The sequence below is a fragment of the Meles meles genome, chromosome 7 (assembly GCF_922984935.1).
Source record: "Meles meles chromosome 7, mMelMel3.1 paternal haplotype, whole genome shotgun sequence".
Taxonomy (NCBI): Eukaryota; Metazoa; Chordata; class Mammalia; order Carnivora; family Mustelidae; genus Meles; species Meles meles.
Window position 1 is genome coordinate 4,170,833 of NC_060072.1, and position 15,763 is coordinate 4,186,595.

The window sequence follows — 15,763 nt, forward strand, 5'->3', positions numbered from 1 at the left end:
GTCTTCATCCTGCGGGTTTGAAGGGCGACCTTGACGCGCAGGAAATCACAGCGCGTCTCCTGTTTCCGCACTTTCTGAGCTCGGCCGTGGATCTGTGTGTTCATGCGCAGTACCGTCCTGGTTTCACCAGTCACGGAGTTCATGTCACTTGCTTGTTCCGTTGGCCGAAATTTATTGCTTCCTCTGGGCCAGACTCTATTGTAGGGCCTGAGTATGCGGCAGCGAACCGAATGACGGAAGTGCAAACACAGACCTTCACGGAGCGAACGTTCTCCGTGTAAGGGCAGCCCAGTCCTAGGAGCCCAGGTGTTGGCAAACCATGGCCCCGGGCCAGTTCTGAGGCTGCCTGTTTTTGTAAATAAACCGGCTGGAACCTAGCCAAGCTCATTTCTTTACGCACTGCCCGGGGCGATGTTGTAGTTGAGACAGAACTTGAAGTATTTTCCGTCTGGACCTTTGCAGAAAAAAGCATGTTGGCTCCTGTCCTAAGAAAAGGCTGAAAGCCACCAAAATAAACAGGTAAAATGCAGACGCCGTTCTGTAGTGACAGGTGCAGGAGCGGGAAGTGGGATCGGGAAGCTCGGGGTGGGGTTGGCGATTTTAAACCCGGTGGTTTGGGGAGGACTTGCGGAGAAGGTAGGCACTTGAGTAAAGGGTGGGCGGGACGCAAGGGGATTCTGAGCCGGGAAGGGACAGCAGCTGACCAGTTAGAAAGCTGCGCCAGTGGGGCCGGCGCGAGCTGCTGGTTGGGCTCTGGGTGGAATGGTGGTTTGTGGGAGGTGGTTGGCTTCCAGGTTTGTCTGAAGATAGAATCAATGAAATGGTACAGATATGAAGTCACCGTTCTGCGGGGGGCGGGAATGGTAGAAATCAACCAGTGTGTACGTTACCAAATCTGTCCAGGAAAGTGATGGAGAAGTTTCTGTTGGAGTCAGCTTCTGGTTGGCGCTGTAGGGCCAAGGGCTGTTTTGGGGTTTGTATTTTTAGCGTCGGGTGAGACTCCGTGTTTTGTTTGCTAGGATCCTTTGGGTTACGGGTCCCTGTTCTTCCCACTGGCTGGTTTCTCCTGCAAGCCAGCCTTCTGCACGAGGCAGGACAGAGGCATCCCACAGTTCTAGGGGCTTTAGGTCTGCAACACCAAGGGGTGACAGGAGGCCCTACCTCTCTGCTGTGGGTTTTTAACACCGATATGAACCCTGTCCCCACCTCGTTCTTTCCGAATTGTCCTGGCTCTTCTTGCTTATTCTGAAACACTCTCTTGGCATTGTATTGGCTCATGCTAATTAACAAATTAGTGGAGTTTCTCCTTCAGTGATTTGAATATCCCTACCTAAGAGCTCACAAACCTTCAATCATTCAAGTCAGTTTTTTTTTCTTTTTTAAAAATTCTGAATGGAATAATTCTTCCCATTATGCTTTCTAACTGGAATGGTGGTGTATCTCAAAGGTGTTGGCTTCTGGATGTTCTGTGACTTTGTACGTATGACTTCTGATGTTTTCAATAGAATTTTTTGCATCTTCCAAGTCAGGTACAATGTCATCTGTAAGAAATGTTTTTTTACCTTATTATCACAAATTCTGTTATTAACGTCTTCATTGTCTAACTGCAACGTGTCTAGTACCTTTAGAACAATGTTAATCATAGTGAATTGCGGTAATATTTAACTTGTTTCCATTTCTACTTGAGCTATAGATCATACTTAAGGAAATACCCTTGATTCTCATTTTATGGAGAATTTTTTTTTTTAATCAAGAAGGAGTATTGAATTTTACTGGAGTTTTCTCAGCATCATAGAGATGATCGTATATTATTTTTCTTTTGATCTGTAAATGTATAGTGAATATATGAATACATTTCATAATATTGGACCATTTTTGTATTCCTAAATTAAATCCAGCTTGGAAATGGGATACACTTTTAGTGGATTGCTTGGTTCTTTTTAATATTGTATTTAAGATTTTTGTGTTTCTTTCCATGTGTGAGATTAGCTTGTACTTTCCTTGTGTGTGTGTGTGTGTGTGTGTGTGCGTGCTCTATTTTTGGAATCAACATTATGCCTCCTTGCTTAAAAGAATGTGCAAATTTCTTAGGCTCTAAAAATGTGTCAGTAGCATTGGAGCTGTTGTTTCTTGAGGATCTGGTAGAATTGCCCTCTCAAAAACATCTCTTGGCGTGCTACTCCAACATACCCTTTTTAGAAGTAGTTCTTGGACAGTTTTTTCTCTTGTAATGCATGGTCCTCATTTTTAATGGCTGCAAACTGTCTGTTTTGTTTTCAAGTAGACTCCCAGCATGGAGCCCCCCATGGGGCTCGAACTCAACAATGTTGAGCTCAAGACCGGAGCTGAGTTCCAGAGTAATACGCCTAACCGACTGAGCCACCCAGGTGCCCCGGAAACTGTTCTAATGAGGGCATTACTCTAGCTGGCTTAACCGTGTGGCTGAATGGTCTTGAAGAGCGCTGGAGTGGTTTCAAGGAATGCCTCCCAAAAATCTAATTCATGATTTTTCAAAGGTCTGGTTAATGGAAAATAAGTAGCTTGAGGGAGGGGAGGCAGCTGGATCCTCGTGGCCCTTTGGAGTTGACGGATGCCAGTATTTCTGGGACAGTCCGTCCTCATTATTCGTGGATTCCATGTTTGCAAATTCACGTGCTTGCTAAAATTTATTTTAGCCCCCAACTCAGTACTTACGGCACTTCCACGATTCATTGCAGATATGCACAAAGCGGAAAACCTGGGGAGCTCAGTGGGTGCGCTCTCCCCCCCGAGGTCAAACGGGATGACCCTCAGCCTCATTTCAGTCATGCTCTCCACGAGTGTCCGTTTGGGGACACTTTAGTGCCTGTATTTTGCATTTTGTGCCCGTGTTGGTGATTTTGCTGTTTAAAATGGTCCCTGAGCAGAATGCTAGAGCCTGTCCCAGGCATGAGAAGGCTGTGACCGGCCCTTATAGAGAAGATCACATGGTTTGTCTGGGGGGGTTGTTGGTTTTTTTTGTTTTTAGATCACGTGTTTGAAGTAGCATGTGTTTGTTCCGACGCAAATTACAGTGCTGTTGGCCTCGTGTCCAGTGTTTACAAACCGCCGCTCCATTAAATCGGTGTCACAAAACAAACACACGTAAAGCAAGGTTCCGTGCTGACCAATTGGCAGAAATGTTGTGTCCAGAGGCTTCGCAGGAACCGCCGCCTGAGTTCCCCCAGGAGCACTGGTGCGATACTGTTCATCCCGTGGCTGCTCTAGAACAGAAGGATCACGAATCATGAGAAGGGGGCCATTACGATGCTGCTGTAGGGCCCCAGGCCAGCAGGGAGGCTGGGCCCTCAGGTGTGGAGGGTCCGTAGTGTGGCCCAGGTGAGCGACTCAGCATCAGGGGCTGCCCCAGGTCTGTCCCCTGATTGGGATCCTGAAAACCTCCTGCCATGGCGGCCGGATGGCGGGGAGACAGGGATGGAGGGAGTTGGGGCGATTAGGGAGCTCTCTGCTGGAGTGGCACCTGCCTGGGCTTGTGACCCAAGGCATCTCTTGCTCGGCAGGCCTGGGGAAAGGCCACATCGTGGACAGAGACAGGCAGAGCGGCGGTACAGGGCGTCCCCACGAACCCACATGTGGAGGGAATTTGACAAAGGGCGTTCCTGTCGGCCTCTCACCTGGTCCTCACCGTGGATTCTGGGAGGGTGGGAGGTTGGACCCATCTCATGGATGGGGTCACTGAGATCCAGAGAGGTCGCATGGAGTGGCTGCCTGGCTAGCGCGAGGGTGACTCGGGACCTGACCTCAGGTGTGTGTGACTGCAGGTCCGATCGTTGCTCTGTGCTGCTTGGAGCCTGAATTCTCGCCCAGTCTCGCTCCTCGCTTTGGACTGGGACCATGATCTGAGCCGAAGGCAGAGGCTTAGCCCACTGAGCCACCCAGGCGCCCCATACTGAATTTTGGTTACTCGTGAGATTAGTGTTTTCCTGCATTTTTGTTCACCGGTTACTTTCCTTTTTGGTATGTTCCCCATTTGTTAGGGTCTGTGGGCATTTCCCTTCAACACTCGCTGGCCGGAGTTCCTCTGTGTCCCAGGCACCGGTCACTGAACCACGGCTTACCTCCCCTGGGCTTCACGCTCCCTTTGATTTCAGTGATGCTTCTCTTGGACAAGAGGGCAGTTTGGAATGTTCCGGAAGGCAGCTCTTGACCGCTGTGACTTCTCTTCTGCTTCCGACTTCGAGCGTCCCGGGCGTGGAGGTGGTCTGTGGCCTGTTCCCTGCGTTGATAACCATGGCCCCCTCCTGGTGCTTGTCCTGGTGGCTCTTTGCCTCGAACCCCTCTCCCGCCTCACGATGGGCCTTCTTGGCCACGTGATAGAGGAAGCTGTGCTGGAGTTGGAGTGTCTTCCTGCTGGGCTCGTCAGGCCAGTGCTGAACCGTGACTCTCACGAATCTGTCCCCCAGTGGACGGCGAGTCCTCAAGCCCCGTGTTGCGTTCAGAGCTCCCTGGCACTGGGTCCCCTAACTTGCAGGTACCCTGGCAGCGGGTGACGGTCGGGCCAGGCTGGACACCCTCTCCTCTTCTCTCCCATTGCACCTTCTCAGTGCCCACGGTAGGCCCACCGCCCCACGTGCCTCCCCACGGTGTGACCGTGGAGTCGTTGCCCCGGGCCCCGGAGAGCCCGGCGAGGGGGGCTTCCAAGGCTTCTCCGGGAGATCTTTGTTAAGTCAAGGCCTGTGGCTGATGGAGGGAGGCCCGGGCTCCCGGGAGACGGCTCTGGCTGGGCCACCTCCCGACTGGGCAGCTGGGCTAAGCCCTTTATTCATGCAGCATTTAGGGAGTGCCTGCTGCATGCCTGGCACGTTGCTGGGCTCTGAGATCCGGTGGTGGCCCAGACGGAGTCCCGACTCCTGGGACGCTCTCCCGCTGTGGGGGACAGACAGCAGACATGGGAACACCAGGGGGGATAAGGTCGCGGCAGCCGTGAAACCAGGTGGCATGACAGGGAGAACCCAGGGGCATGTCTGGTGCGGGGCCTGGAGAGGTTCTGTGAAGAGGCGACGTCGCGGCTCTGAGTGGGGTGCCGGGAGGGGCTGCTGCGGCCGGGGGCCCGGGGCAGGGGAGTGGAAGCCGTGGGGAAGCGGGGACAGAGCGCCCGAGGTCAGCGTGGGCTGGAGGCGGGTGCCCGGGGACGGAGCCGGGTGAGAACTCTGGGTTTCACGCGAGTGCCCTGGGAAGGCTGCAGGCGGGGCGGGGAGCGGTGTTTACACAAGTGTCCCGTGGCTGTGGGGGCGGCCGCGCACGTCCCCGCGGAGGTGGCCCTCGCTCCCGCACCGGTGGCTGTGAGCATGGGGAGAAGGAGCTGGCGTGTGGCTGCTGGGAGCTCGGTGGGGAGCGTTTGTGTGGCAGGACGGCGTGGCCTGGCTCTGCCCCCTCTGAGATCTTGTTTGGTGTGTGGCCCGGAGAGAGTGGGGACCTGGGAGGGTGGCTGGGGTTCCCACGAGGCCATCAGTGTGGTTCAGGCTCCGGGGGCCTGCAGACTGTCGTCGTGAGCCGGGCAGGGGAGCTGTGGAGAAGGTGTGCTTTGCTCCGCCAGGCAGGGAAATGGGACCCCCTGCTGGCCCCTGCTGGGCGCAGAGGCTAATAGCACAGGGTGCGTATGCTGTGCCCCGTCCAGAACTTGCTCCCGAAGCCCCTCGTCCCTCCGCCCGGGAGGCCATCCCGTGCACTGCGCTCCCAGCACAGGACAGCTGCTCGCCACGCCGTGGGTCTGGAGCCTCCCGGCCCTTCCTCTCACCGGGTTGCCGAGCGGAGCGCGGAACATCTTTCCGGAGCCTGAGCGTGGGGTTGGCCAGGTCTGAGGGCCTCAGCAGTCTCGAACGCTGTGAACTTGAGCGCGTCCTTGAACCTACCAAGGGCTGGTCTTTTCTGTGCCAGGGCAGTGATGACGGCGTCGCGACCGCTGAAGGCGCTGGCCTGTGTGGTGCACGTGGCCCGGGGCCCGCAAGTGGCAGGCGTGCTCCTCGTCCGTGCTCACCGGCGCCCAGTTACCACCGGGCCACTATGGGGTGACTTCTGTTAGCACCACGAGGGGGAACCCACCGTGCACCCACGGAAGGCAGTGCCTGGCCCCAAGGACGGACATGGGTGGCGACCCTCTGTCTCTGTGGCAGGCGGAGGGGTTTGAGGCGTGACCCCCGCTCATCACAGCCGGAGACGCTTCTTGGGGGCGTCCCAGGACTTTGCTCCCCTTCTCAGGGGGTCTGTAGTGGCGGGACTGGGCGTTGCGTGTCGTCAGAGTGCGTGGGAGCCCCTAACGTGTGACGCAGGAGGAACGCAGCCAGGTGGGGGAGGGGCTCGGTTCCTCCCGGGGCCGACAGACCGGCGCACTGACCCAGACCCCTGATCGGAAGACCCCCTTCTGCCCCCACCCGGGAGCCAAGCAGGTCATGGGAATGGGTGGGCCCCAGGCTGTGGGCAGCGGCCGGGCAGGGGACTCGGGCTGGTTTGCAGCCCAGGTTCTCTGGTCACCATGTGGCTGGAGCGAACCCAGCCTGGGTTTCTGCGAGCGACCCCGCCTTCTAGAGCCTGATGGCCGAGCCCCCAGGAGTCTGGTCAGGGGACCTGCCAGTCCTGGTGGGACTGCCGAACTGCCGGGGGAGGGGGGGCGGGGTGGAAGAGAGTCCCCCGGGGGTGCCCAGCTTCCCCGTCTCTCAGGGTGGGGGGTCCTGCTGGCACCAGAGTACAAGGATTGGGTCACAGTGGTAAAGTACATTCTGGAGAGGAGAGGAAGAAACCAGCAACTCTCCAGCATTTCGGTGATAAGAACCGGCTCTGTCGTATATCCTGAAACTGCGTGGGATCTGCCCAGAGAGGGAGGAAGCCCACGTTGCCTGGGCTTGCTCTGTGCCAGGCGCGGGCTCTGTCTGTGCTGCTTCCCTGGCAGGTGTCTGGCAGCCGACATTCGCGGGGAGGAACCTGGGGACCAGAGAGGCCAAACGGCCTGTCGCCGTCACTCTGCAGGCTGCGCGAGGGCAGAAACCTGGGTCTTTCCCATCAGAGCCCAAGGGCTTTTTCTCCTCCTGAGAGAAGGATGACGACAGAGATTTAGGGATCCTAAAGAAACATTTATTTGTTGCAAAAGAAGATGCTCCACAAAGATCACGCACGGGAGCACAGATCTGGCTGATGACAGGCTCTGCGGAGCGCAGGGGTGGGGGTGGGGGGCGCCTCCCCCCGCTTTCTGCTGGCCGCCGAGGCCGGTTGGCACCGGGCAGCTGTTCCTTTAAGTCGGGTTCTCCGTGGGGATTGCCGCAGCCTGGGGTGGGGGTGTGGGCTGCTGGCCGAGGGAGGTGCCTCCGAGCTCCCTCCAGAGCCGGCTGTCTGCTCCCCGCCCAGACAGCCAGTGTCGCTGCCTCTCAAAGGGCTTTCCTTCCCCAGCGGAGCTGCTGATTCATGCAGGCTGCAGTCGCCTGGGCTGTGGGGCCGGGGGCCGGGGCTCTGCTGGGTGGAGGCGCTGGGCCTGGCGGGAGGTGTCCTTGAGCCCCTGTCCCCTGGCTGGGAGGGGGGGCGCGCGGAGTCGGGGTGGTGGTGAGGGAGCAGGGGGCTCTGGACACCACAGCCCAGAAATGCAGGTTGGGGGTTGGGGGAGGGGAGGAGGGGGAGACAGGGCTTGGCCAAGGTCACCTGCAAGGGCCAGGCGGACCCGTCCTTTCTCACTCTTCTTCGCCTCCCTCGGCAGGGTGCTTCAAGGATGACCGCATCGTCTTCTGGACTTGGATGTTCTCTACCTACTTCATGGAAAAATGGGCACCGCGGCAGGACGACATGCTGTTCTACGTGCGCCGGAAGCTGGCGTACCCTGGCAGCGAGGGCGGCGCGGACGGGAGGAAGGTGAGCGGCCCCCTCTGGCCCCAGCCGAGCATCCTTGCGGGGTCTGCCCGTAGTCGCCTGGGTGGGCTTCCCTGCAGACCTCGAGCAGGTCCTAAGGGGGAAACGCAGTTGACGGAGCACGTACCGGGAGGCAGGAGCTGTGTGGAGAGGGGGGCAGGCGTAGCCGTTCCCGCCGTCCTCCACCAGGACCCTGAGCGGCAGTGATGACGTCACTGTTGTCCCTTTGAGGGGACGGGTTTAGAGGCGAGGTGGTTTGACCAGCACACTGTTAAGTCAATCAACAGGAGAGCAAAGATTTGAACCCAGAGTCTAGGGTCCTCCCTGGCCAGGGGCAGGCTGAGTGGCCTCGAAGACTAGGAGGAGGCCCTGCAGTTCTAAGCCCTCGCCGTGCAGCAGACGCCGTGCTCGGCTCTTTCCTTCTCGAAGCTCTTATGTCCTCCCTGCAACTCAGCGAGGCAGGTGGGGAGCCCAGGGCCTCGGGGCGAAGGGGCTCGGCTGAGCCGTTTCGTCCACCACATTTAAGCGTGTGGAGGAATTAATAAACTTGCCTTCATGTGTTCCCTTCTGTTTTTCAGAAACGCTACTAGCTTCTAGAATGTGTAGGCACCTTGTGCCAAACAGGGGAATGCACTGTTTTCCTTTAATCACAAAAACAGGAGGGCGAGGGAGGCAGGTCTGGAACTCAGAGCCACCATGGCTCCAGGTCCAGAGCCCTCTGACCCCTGGGCCGTGGCTTGGGAGCTGCAGCCTGTGTGTCAAGTGTTGGAGCCCTTTCCCTGCTTGTCCCTGTTCACGGAGCTTGACACACAGGGCCTAGGTGTTCTGCATACGGACAGGCCTGGTGCCTTCTGCAAAGGACACATGGTGGCTTGCATGCTGGCCGCCAGAGACTGGTCTGGCTGGCCTGCGGGACATGCAGGAAGGCCCAGGGTTGACCTGGGTCCTGGGGTGTTCACGTGGTATGGCAGCCGTTGGCTGTGGGACCGAGCGTTGTCCCTGGGACCCAGGAGCGCGTCATAGAGCCAGTACCGAAGGGTAAATCCAGTGACTGGAAGGGACAGAAATGGTCAGCAGAGGCCACGTGGGTGAGGTGAGCCTTCAGGAAGGAAAGAGCTTTCCTAGGCGAAGGGACAGTAGCCCAATCGTGGGCCTGAAGCTTGTCAAAGCCCCTTCGTTCAGGTGGCTGGTGCTGGTACCACGTGGCCCCGTGTAGAAAGGTGAGAGCAGAGACGAGGTAGGCCCAGACCAGATCATGCGGATGCTGAAGGCCGTGCCTCGGAGTCCGGGTCGGTCCCTGGAGCTCTGATAAAGTGAGGAAGGGGGACGTGGTCAGAGTTGCATTTGGCAAGCTCTCGGGCGGCAGGTGGAGGAAGGACTGAGAGGTTGGAGCAGAAGCAGGGGAGAGGGGGTGGGGAGCAGGGGAGTGGCAGGCGGGCGGCACGAAGGCCAAGGGCATAGGCTCCACCAGCAGGGCTCCAGGTGACTGAATGGGGGCCCAAGGGAAGGCCCCACCTGACAGCCGGGTCTCTGCCGTGGGCTCAGGGTAGGCCCAGTGCTGTCAGAGGAGGACACGGTTCGGCGCTGGACAGGCTGAGTCCCAGGCACCTGTGGGCTAGCCAGATGGCGGTGTCCTCTGGCGGCGGGTCTCCTGTCTGAAACTCAGCAGAGACTCAGGGACAGAGGCAGGGCTCCAGGACCGATGGCTCCAAGATGGTACCTGGGGCCGTGAGAATGCGTGGGAAGAGGAGGGAGACTTGGGGGTGGGACAGTCACAGAGGCCTAGGACAGAGCTCTGAGCTAGCCTGACCCTGGAGGGACGAGCTGGGCCAGATGGGGGGGGGGCAGAGGAGGGGGCGTGACCAGCAGGGAGGCGGGACCTGAGGAGCCAAGTTCGGCAGGACGAGAAGGGGGACAGGCCGATGGACCTGTGACCAGAGGCTGGGGAGGCGTGGGCAGAGCAGCCTCGGCGGTGGGCAGGGGCTGCCCTCTGGAAGGAAGAGAAGGCCCCAGTGAGTGCGACTTGGCGGGATAGGTGTTGGTGGAGAGTTCCATGAGCTGAGCACACTCCAGAGCTCTGCCGTCCCTGCTGCTGGGCCTGCTCTGTCTGGGGGTGGAGTGGACAGACCAGCTTTTCCAGCTTTGTCTCGCCCTTGCCCTGTGACTCCGCGGCCCAGCCTGGCCTGGGACGGGGGCTGGGCATTTGCTCAGTGAGGTTAAGGTCCTCCCGTTGCGCACACCTGGGAGGCCGGATGTGTGGGGTAGTGTGACCACAGGCGTCTCCTGGCAGAGGGTGGCGAGCCCCTAGGGAGCCTCACTGCTAGGGACACCCACTGTGGGCGGGCTGTGCTCCCTCAGCTCAGCCCAGGGATGCAGGCTCCGAGCGCCAGGGCTCACCTGCAGAACTGGAACGGGGAGCGTCCTGCCCGAGGGCACGCAGCGAGTGCGTACCAAGGGTACAGCCCACACCCCTGGCCCCTCAGCATCTGCTGGTCTTCACGTTGTAGACGTTGGGTTTTGTTTGGGTTTTGCGGGGGGCGGGGGGGTTGGTTTTTGTATTTTTTTGCAAAATCTTCATCTTTTCCCAAAGGCAGCCTGCTAAGACCAGAGGCTCTAATAAGGATCTGAGACTCAGCCAGACCCTGAATTTTGGTGCGGGAGAGGCCCCAGCTCTGGTTAGGGATGGTTTTCTCAGCCTTGAGTTCTCCAGGAGGCAGGCAGGAGAAGGGAGAGGCCAGGTGAAGAGGTAGCCAGAGAAGTTCCCCTGATCCTAACTGTGGAGTTTGGGGCTGGGGTCCCCGGACCGTGTGCAGGCTTCCTGGAAGATTTGGGGGTGTTGAGGTCTGTCAGGGGAACATGTGGCAGGCAGTCCAGCTGTTGACATGCTAGAATGTTCCATCAAACACCGCAGTGAGCTGTAGGCAGCCGCCCCTCCCCGCAGCACTGGGAGCCCAGGAATGACTCAGACCTGGCCCTGTGCTCGGGGAGCCCGCGTCTCCTTGGGGCAGACAGACAGCGTCACCAGTGATCACAGAGCACTCAGTGCTGCCGGAGTGGGAGAACGGGGTGGGGGTGGGGACAGCCGGGAGCCCACACAGAGAAGGCTGCGACATCGGGCCTCACTGCTGTAGGACAGAGAAGGGGTCCACGGTGGCCTAAGGACATTCCCACTGGAGGGACCAGCCCATGGGGTGCTGGTGGGGGGCATGCTAGGCACACACGTGACTCGGCCCCTACCCGAGGGGACCCTGTGGTGTCTGTAGTGTTTGGAGGGCAGGGGCTTGGGCGGTGATGTGGGGAGACCCTGCAGGCCCGAAGAGCACAGGGTGGGCAAGGAGGGACAGATGGGGAGACCGGACAAGCCGTTCCCAGCAGCCTGTCTGCCCCCACCGCTCAAAAGAACAGAGAGCCAGGAGAGCCCAGGGCAGGCGCCTGCGCACTGCGGCCTCTCTGCGACAAGCCGGGGCCGCCTCCCGCCCCCTCCCCAGCCTGCAGCAGAGCTGGTACCCGGTTGCCATAGCAACCTGCGGGCTTCCTGCGCTAGGCCCAGGGTGGTGGTGGTGGGCGGACGGGTGGACGGACGGTCGCCTCCAGGCAGACTGAACAGAAGCAGTGGGGGGGGGGACAGGCGTTTGGGACCCCCAGGCCGCGCTGCAGGGCTCTAGGGACCGCCTCGGAGGCTCCTTCTTAATGAACTTGGGGTCGCACAGCTGGAGACTGAGAAGCCAGGCAGGAGTCAGTGTCTGCCTTAGCGGCTGTCCCGGCAGTAGTCAGGGAGAGGGGGCCGGGACTCACCTGTGCCCTGTGCCCCTCAGCGGGCCGAGGCGGAGCCCGAGGTGGAGGTGGAGGTGTACCGGCGCGACTCCAAGAAGCTGCCGGGCCTTGGAGACCCCGACATTGACTGGGAGGAGAGTGTTTGCCTGAACCTCATCCTGCAGAAGGTACACGGGGCGGTGGGGGCGGGGCTCTGGGAGGAGGGCTGTCTGTGGTGGGGGCGGGGCTCCAGGTGGGGGGGAGGGTAGGAGCGGGGGGCGGGGCTCTGGGAGGAGGGCTGTGGGGGGCTGAGGGATAGCGGACCCCTCCACGCGCGCTGTCCTGCGTGCTCCCTTCCAGCTGGACTACATGGTCACCTGTGCCGTGTGCACGCGCACTGATGGGGGGGACATCCACATCCATAAGAAGAAATCCCAGGTAAGCCCCAGGCCTCCTGACTGGGAGCTCAGCCCAGAAATGGCAGCCTTGTGGCTGCTTAGCATTTGGGTGGGGGAGACACCCCCTTCCCCTCCCTCCTATTCCTCCTCCGTCTCCTCCTCCTCCTCCTCCTCATTTCCCCGCCTGGAGGGGCAGGTCTGACCAAAAACCTGTCCATCAGGCTTCTTGCAAAGTGGTTCCCTCTGGCTTTGGCCTGGCTCTGAGCCATGTGACCACAGGGACCATGTGGTCCTGGGTGCAAGGCAAGGCCTCATCAGTCCTTTAAAACCCCTCCCTTTCAGCAAGTGTTTGCGTCCCCCAGTAAACACCCCATGGACAGCAAGGGGGAGGAATCCAAGATCAGCTACCCCAACATCTTCTTCATGATCGACAGCTTCGAGGAGGTGAGCTCTTTGTGCCTAGCCACGTGTCCCCAAGGGCCCCGGTCAGGGCTGCGAGAAGCCGGCCTCCCTCCCGCCTCACAGCCGTGCAGCCCGGCAAGGGCGGTGGGCAGCGGGGGTGATCCTGACTCCTACCCTGTTGGCTCCCGCTGTTCCTGACGCTGGACTGGGGCGGGTGGGATTCGCCTCCCTCTGAGCCTGTTTCTCATCTGTAAAATAAATGTCATGATCCTATGTCCATTGGGGTCGAAGATCACACAAGCTCGTGAATGGGAGAACGCGTCATAAATACCGCTAAAAAAGGGCTGCCTGGGCAGGAGGCGTCATTAGGATGGCCGGGAAACTCCAAACCAGTGTCTCCATGCTGCAGGACGTGAGCATGTCAGAGGGGGCGGGACTGTGGAAGCTTCTGGGCCAGGCTTCTGTTTTCAAGCTGGGAAGACTAGGACTCAGGCAGAAAGTGACTCACCCGGGCCACACCCGGTGCCCTGCCCCTGCCCAGCTCCTGCTCTGCTGCTCTCTGCCGCCACCAAGGTCCCCATAGTGTGCCTGTACTCCCCTAGGGGTGGTCAGGACCCCAGGGAAGACTCAGGAAGAAGGGAGCCCGTGTTTCGGGGTCTCTCCTCGATCGGCTGCTGCCTTGAAGCCCCTCAGGTTTGGGGGACTAAGTGCCGTCCCCAGGCTGGCATGGCTCATTTGTGGCAGAGCCAAGATTTGAACCGGAGTCCCTGTGACCTTGAAGTTGGGGCCGTGCCCCAGCCCCTGCAGCCGTGATGCCAGTGGGCGGGCGGGCAGCAGGAGATAGAGCCAGGGAGCCAGGCCGTCGGCTTCGTGGTGGGCAGCTGTCTTCCTTGTGCCCCATCCCAGGTGTTCAGCGACATGACCGTGGGGGAGGGAGAGATGGTCTGCGTGGAGCTGGTGGCCAGTGACAAAACCAACCTGTTCCAAGGGGTCATCTTTCAGGGCTCCATCCGCTACGAGGCCCTCAAGAAGGTGTACGACAACCGAGTAAGTGTGAGGACGCCCCCCCCACCCCCCGTTGGGCCCGCTGTCCTTGCCCAGCTCCTCAGAGCTCCTACGGCCCCCGGGCCCCTCGTAGGTGGCTCAGGGCCTGCGTTCTGGTGTGTCGCTCCTCTTTCGTCTGGGCACACTGGACCGGAGGGACGGTGGCCCCACGCTGCGTGCAAACACTCCCGAAACAGAGCCTGGCTGGTGGGGCAGGGGTGGAATGCAGGGGGACGGGCCTCTCCCCTGCAGCTGGTCCCCCCAGGGAAGGCATAGGGGTGGTCTCGGGCTCCCCGGGGTTGGCTGTGTGCCCAGCCTGGCGCTTGGCCCGCTGCGAGGCGTGGGTCGTCGGGCGGTGGGAGGAGCATCTGCCTGACCCCCAAGCATTCCTGCACTACCCTGCCTGCCGGGGGGCCCCGGTCCCCAGAGGAAAGCGGGGAGCCGCTCTTTGGGGGATGGTCATCCTCATGACTCCGTGTCCCCAGGAAGAAGCCACCCCTGTGGGCGCTGACTCGGGCCCTCTCCCCATGTCCGCAGGTGAGCGTGGCTGCCCGCATGGCACAGAAGATGTCGTTCGGCTTCTACAAGTACAACAACATGGAGTTCGTGCGCATGAAGGGGCCACAGGGCAAGGGCCACGCGGAGATGGCCGTCAGCCGCGTGTCTACTGGGGACACGTCCCCCTGCGGGACTGAAGAGGACTCCAGCCCGGCCTCACCCATGCACGAGCGGGTAAGGGCTGCACAGCTCGGGGAGGGGCCTTCCGTCCCTCGGGTCCGCTTCCCAACGCCTCCCTGAGCTTTAAAGTCCCCCGGTGAGGTAGGCGTCATCACCCCACCCTCTGGGGAGCAGAGGCCGAGATGCAGAGAGGGCAGCGGCTTGCCCAAGGTCACCCAGCAGGTCAGGGCGTGGTCTCTGCTTCCCTGAGCTGCGGCTACAGCTGGGCCCGGCCGAAGGGACCCCCCAGGCTGGTCCCGGCCCTGCCTCACCGGGCCCTGCTGGCCGAGCGTGGGCCCACGACCGGCCTGCCCTGGGGAGTGCCCTGGGATGCTGATGAGCCAACCCCCCCTCCTGCCCCGTGAGGCTCGGCGACAAGAGAACACAGGGTCCCGGAGCCGCCCAGCAATTCCCTCTGCCCGGCCCCCTGTTCACGAGGTGTCGTGCACCTTCAAGTGCTGGGGGTCCCCGCAGCAGCCCCGTGGGTAGACACGGAAGCTCGGGCTTTGCCGGCTGGACTGGTGCTACCCTAGGTCCCACGGCTCTTGTGTGATAGCAGCGAGCCCTTGAGCCCTACTCTTTCTAGGACACCGTCCTTCCCCGGGCTGGGAAGCCGAGGTCAGTGGCAGCTTTGGTCCCCGGCGCCCCAGTGGGGCCAGGGCTTGGGCAGGAGAAAGTCTCGAGCCCCCTGGCTGCTCTAGCTGCTCAGAGCCGTAGGTCTCCGAAGGGACAGGTAGGTGGGGGGGCGGCAGCCCGGGGAGCAGCCTTGGCCCGCCTGTCTGCAGGAAGGGACTTCGGGGTGAGACTGTGGGCTGGAGTCTGGGCGCTGCTGCCCCAGTGACCTGGGGCAGGTCTCGGTCTGTCTTCTTGTCCAGAAACGGGGAGCACTGGTGTTGGGAGGCTCGGGGAGCTGTAACACAGTCAGCAGCTGACGCGGGCAGGACCCTGGGGTGCTTCCCTAGCCTCTGGCTCCCCTTGGCTGTTGATCTGCTGGGGGAAGTGACAGAAGGGCTTCGTGAAGCACGCCGCCCTCCTGACGTGCCCGGGACGAGCAAGCGTGTGTTTGCTAGACTTTTCGTTCTGTAAAACCGTTAGCCGTGCCCATCTCCAGGTCATCCCACAGCACGTGTCTTCCTCTTCTTTATGTCCTTTCTTGTTTTTTTTCTTCTGCAATGAATGTGATTGGAAAGCCAAATGAAAACAACCCGGGCTAGTTTTTGCAAAGACGTGGGTGAGGGTTCCCGGCGGGGGACCTCCCTCCTCTGCGAGTGGAGGTTGTTGATACATTTCTGAGCTGACCTGGGAGAAACGGAGTCTGATTCTACTCCCTGGTCCTAAGTTGCCCACCCTGCAGGATGTAGAAATCCTGTAGCCTGGGCTCTGGGCTGGACCGGCCTGGGTGCCACTTCTGGCCACACGTTTGCTGAAGGACCACAGATACGGTACCACACCTGCTGAGCCTGGCTCTTGCCACACACCAACTGGAAGTGATAAACACTCCCTCCCAGGGCGGCAGTTGGGGGTGAAGGCCATGGTGCCTGGCTCAGGGGAACAGGCAGGCCCGGGGTCAAGGGAGGGGA

General features: G+C 60.2%; 1 protein-coding gene across 2 annotated transcripts in view; it reads left to right on the plus strand.

Annotated features, from left to right (window-relative positions):
* The window catches only part of KIAA0930 (KIAA0930 ortholog), a 36,434-nt gene that overhangs the window by 11,944 nt on the left and 8,727 nt on the right, over nt 1-15,763 (plus strand). For both annotated transcript variants that reach the window (XR_006819709.1, XM_046013151.1), the window contains exons 2-7: nt 7,721-7,872; nt 11,685-11,810; nt 11,983-12,060; nt 12,363-12,464; nt 13,329-13,469; nt 14,004-14,198. Coding sequence is in view for 1 of the 2 variants with exons in the window: in XM_046013151.1 (XP_045869107.1) it covers nt 7,721-7,872; nt 11,685-11,810; nt 11,983-12,060; nt 12,363-12,464; nt 13,329-13,469; nt 14,004-14,198 (794 nt within the window). In the remaining variant the exon portion in view is untranslated. The remainder of the gene's footprint in view (nt 1-7,720; nt 7,873-11,684; nt 11,811-11,982; nt 12,061-12,362; nt 12,465-13,328; nt 13,470-14,003; nt 14,199-15,763) is intronic.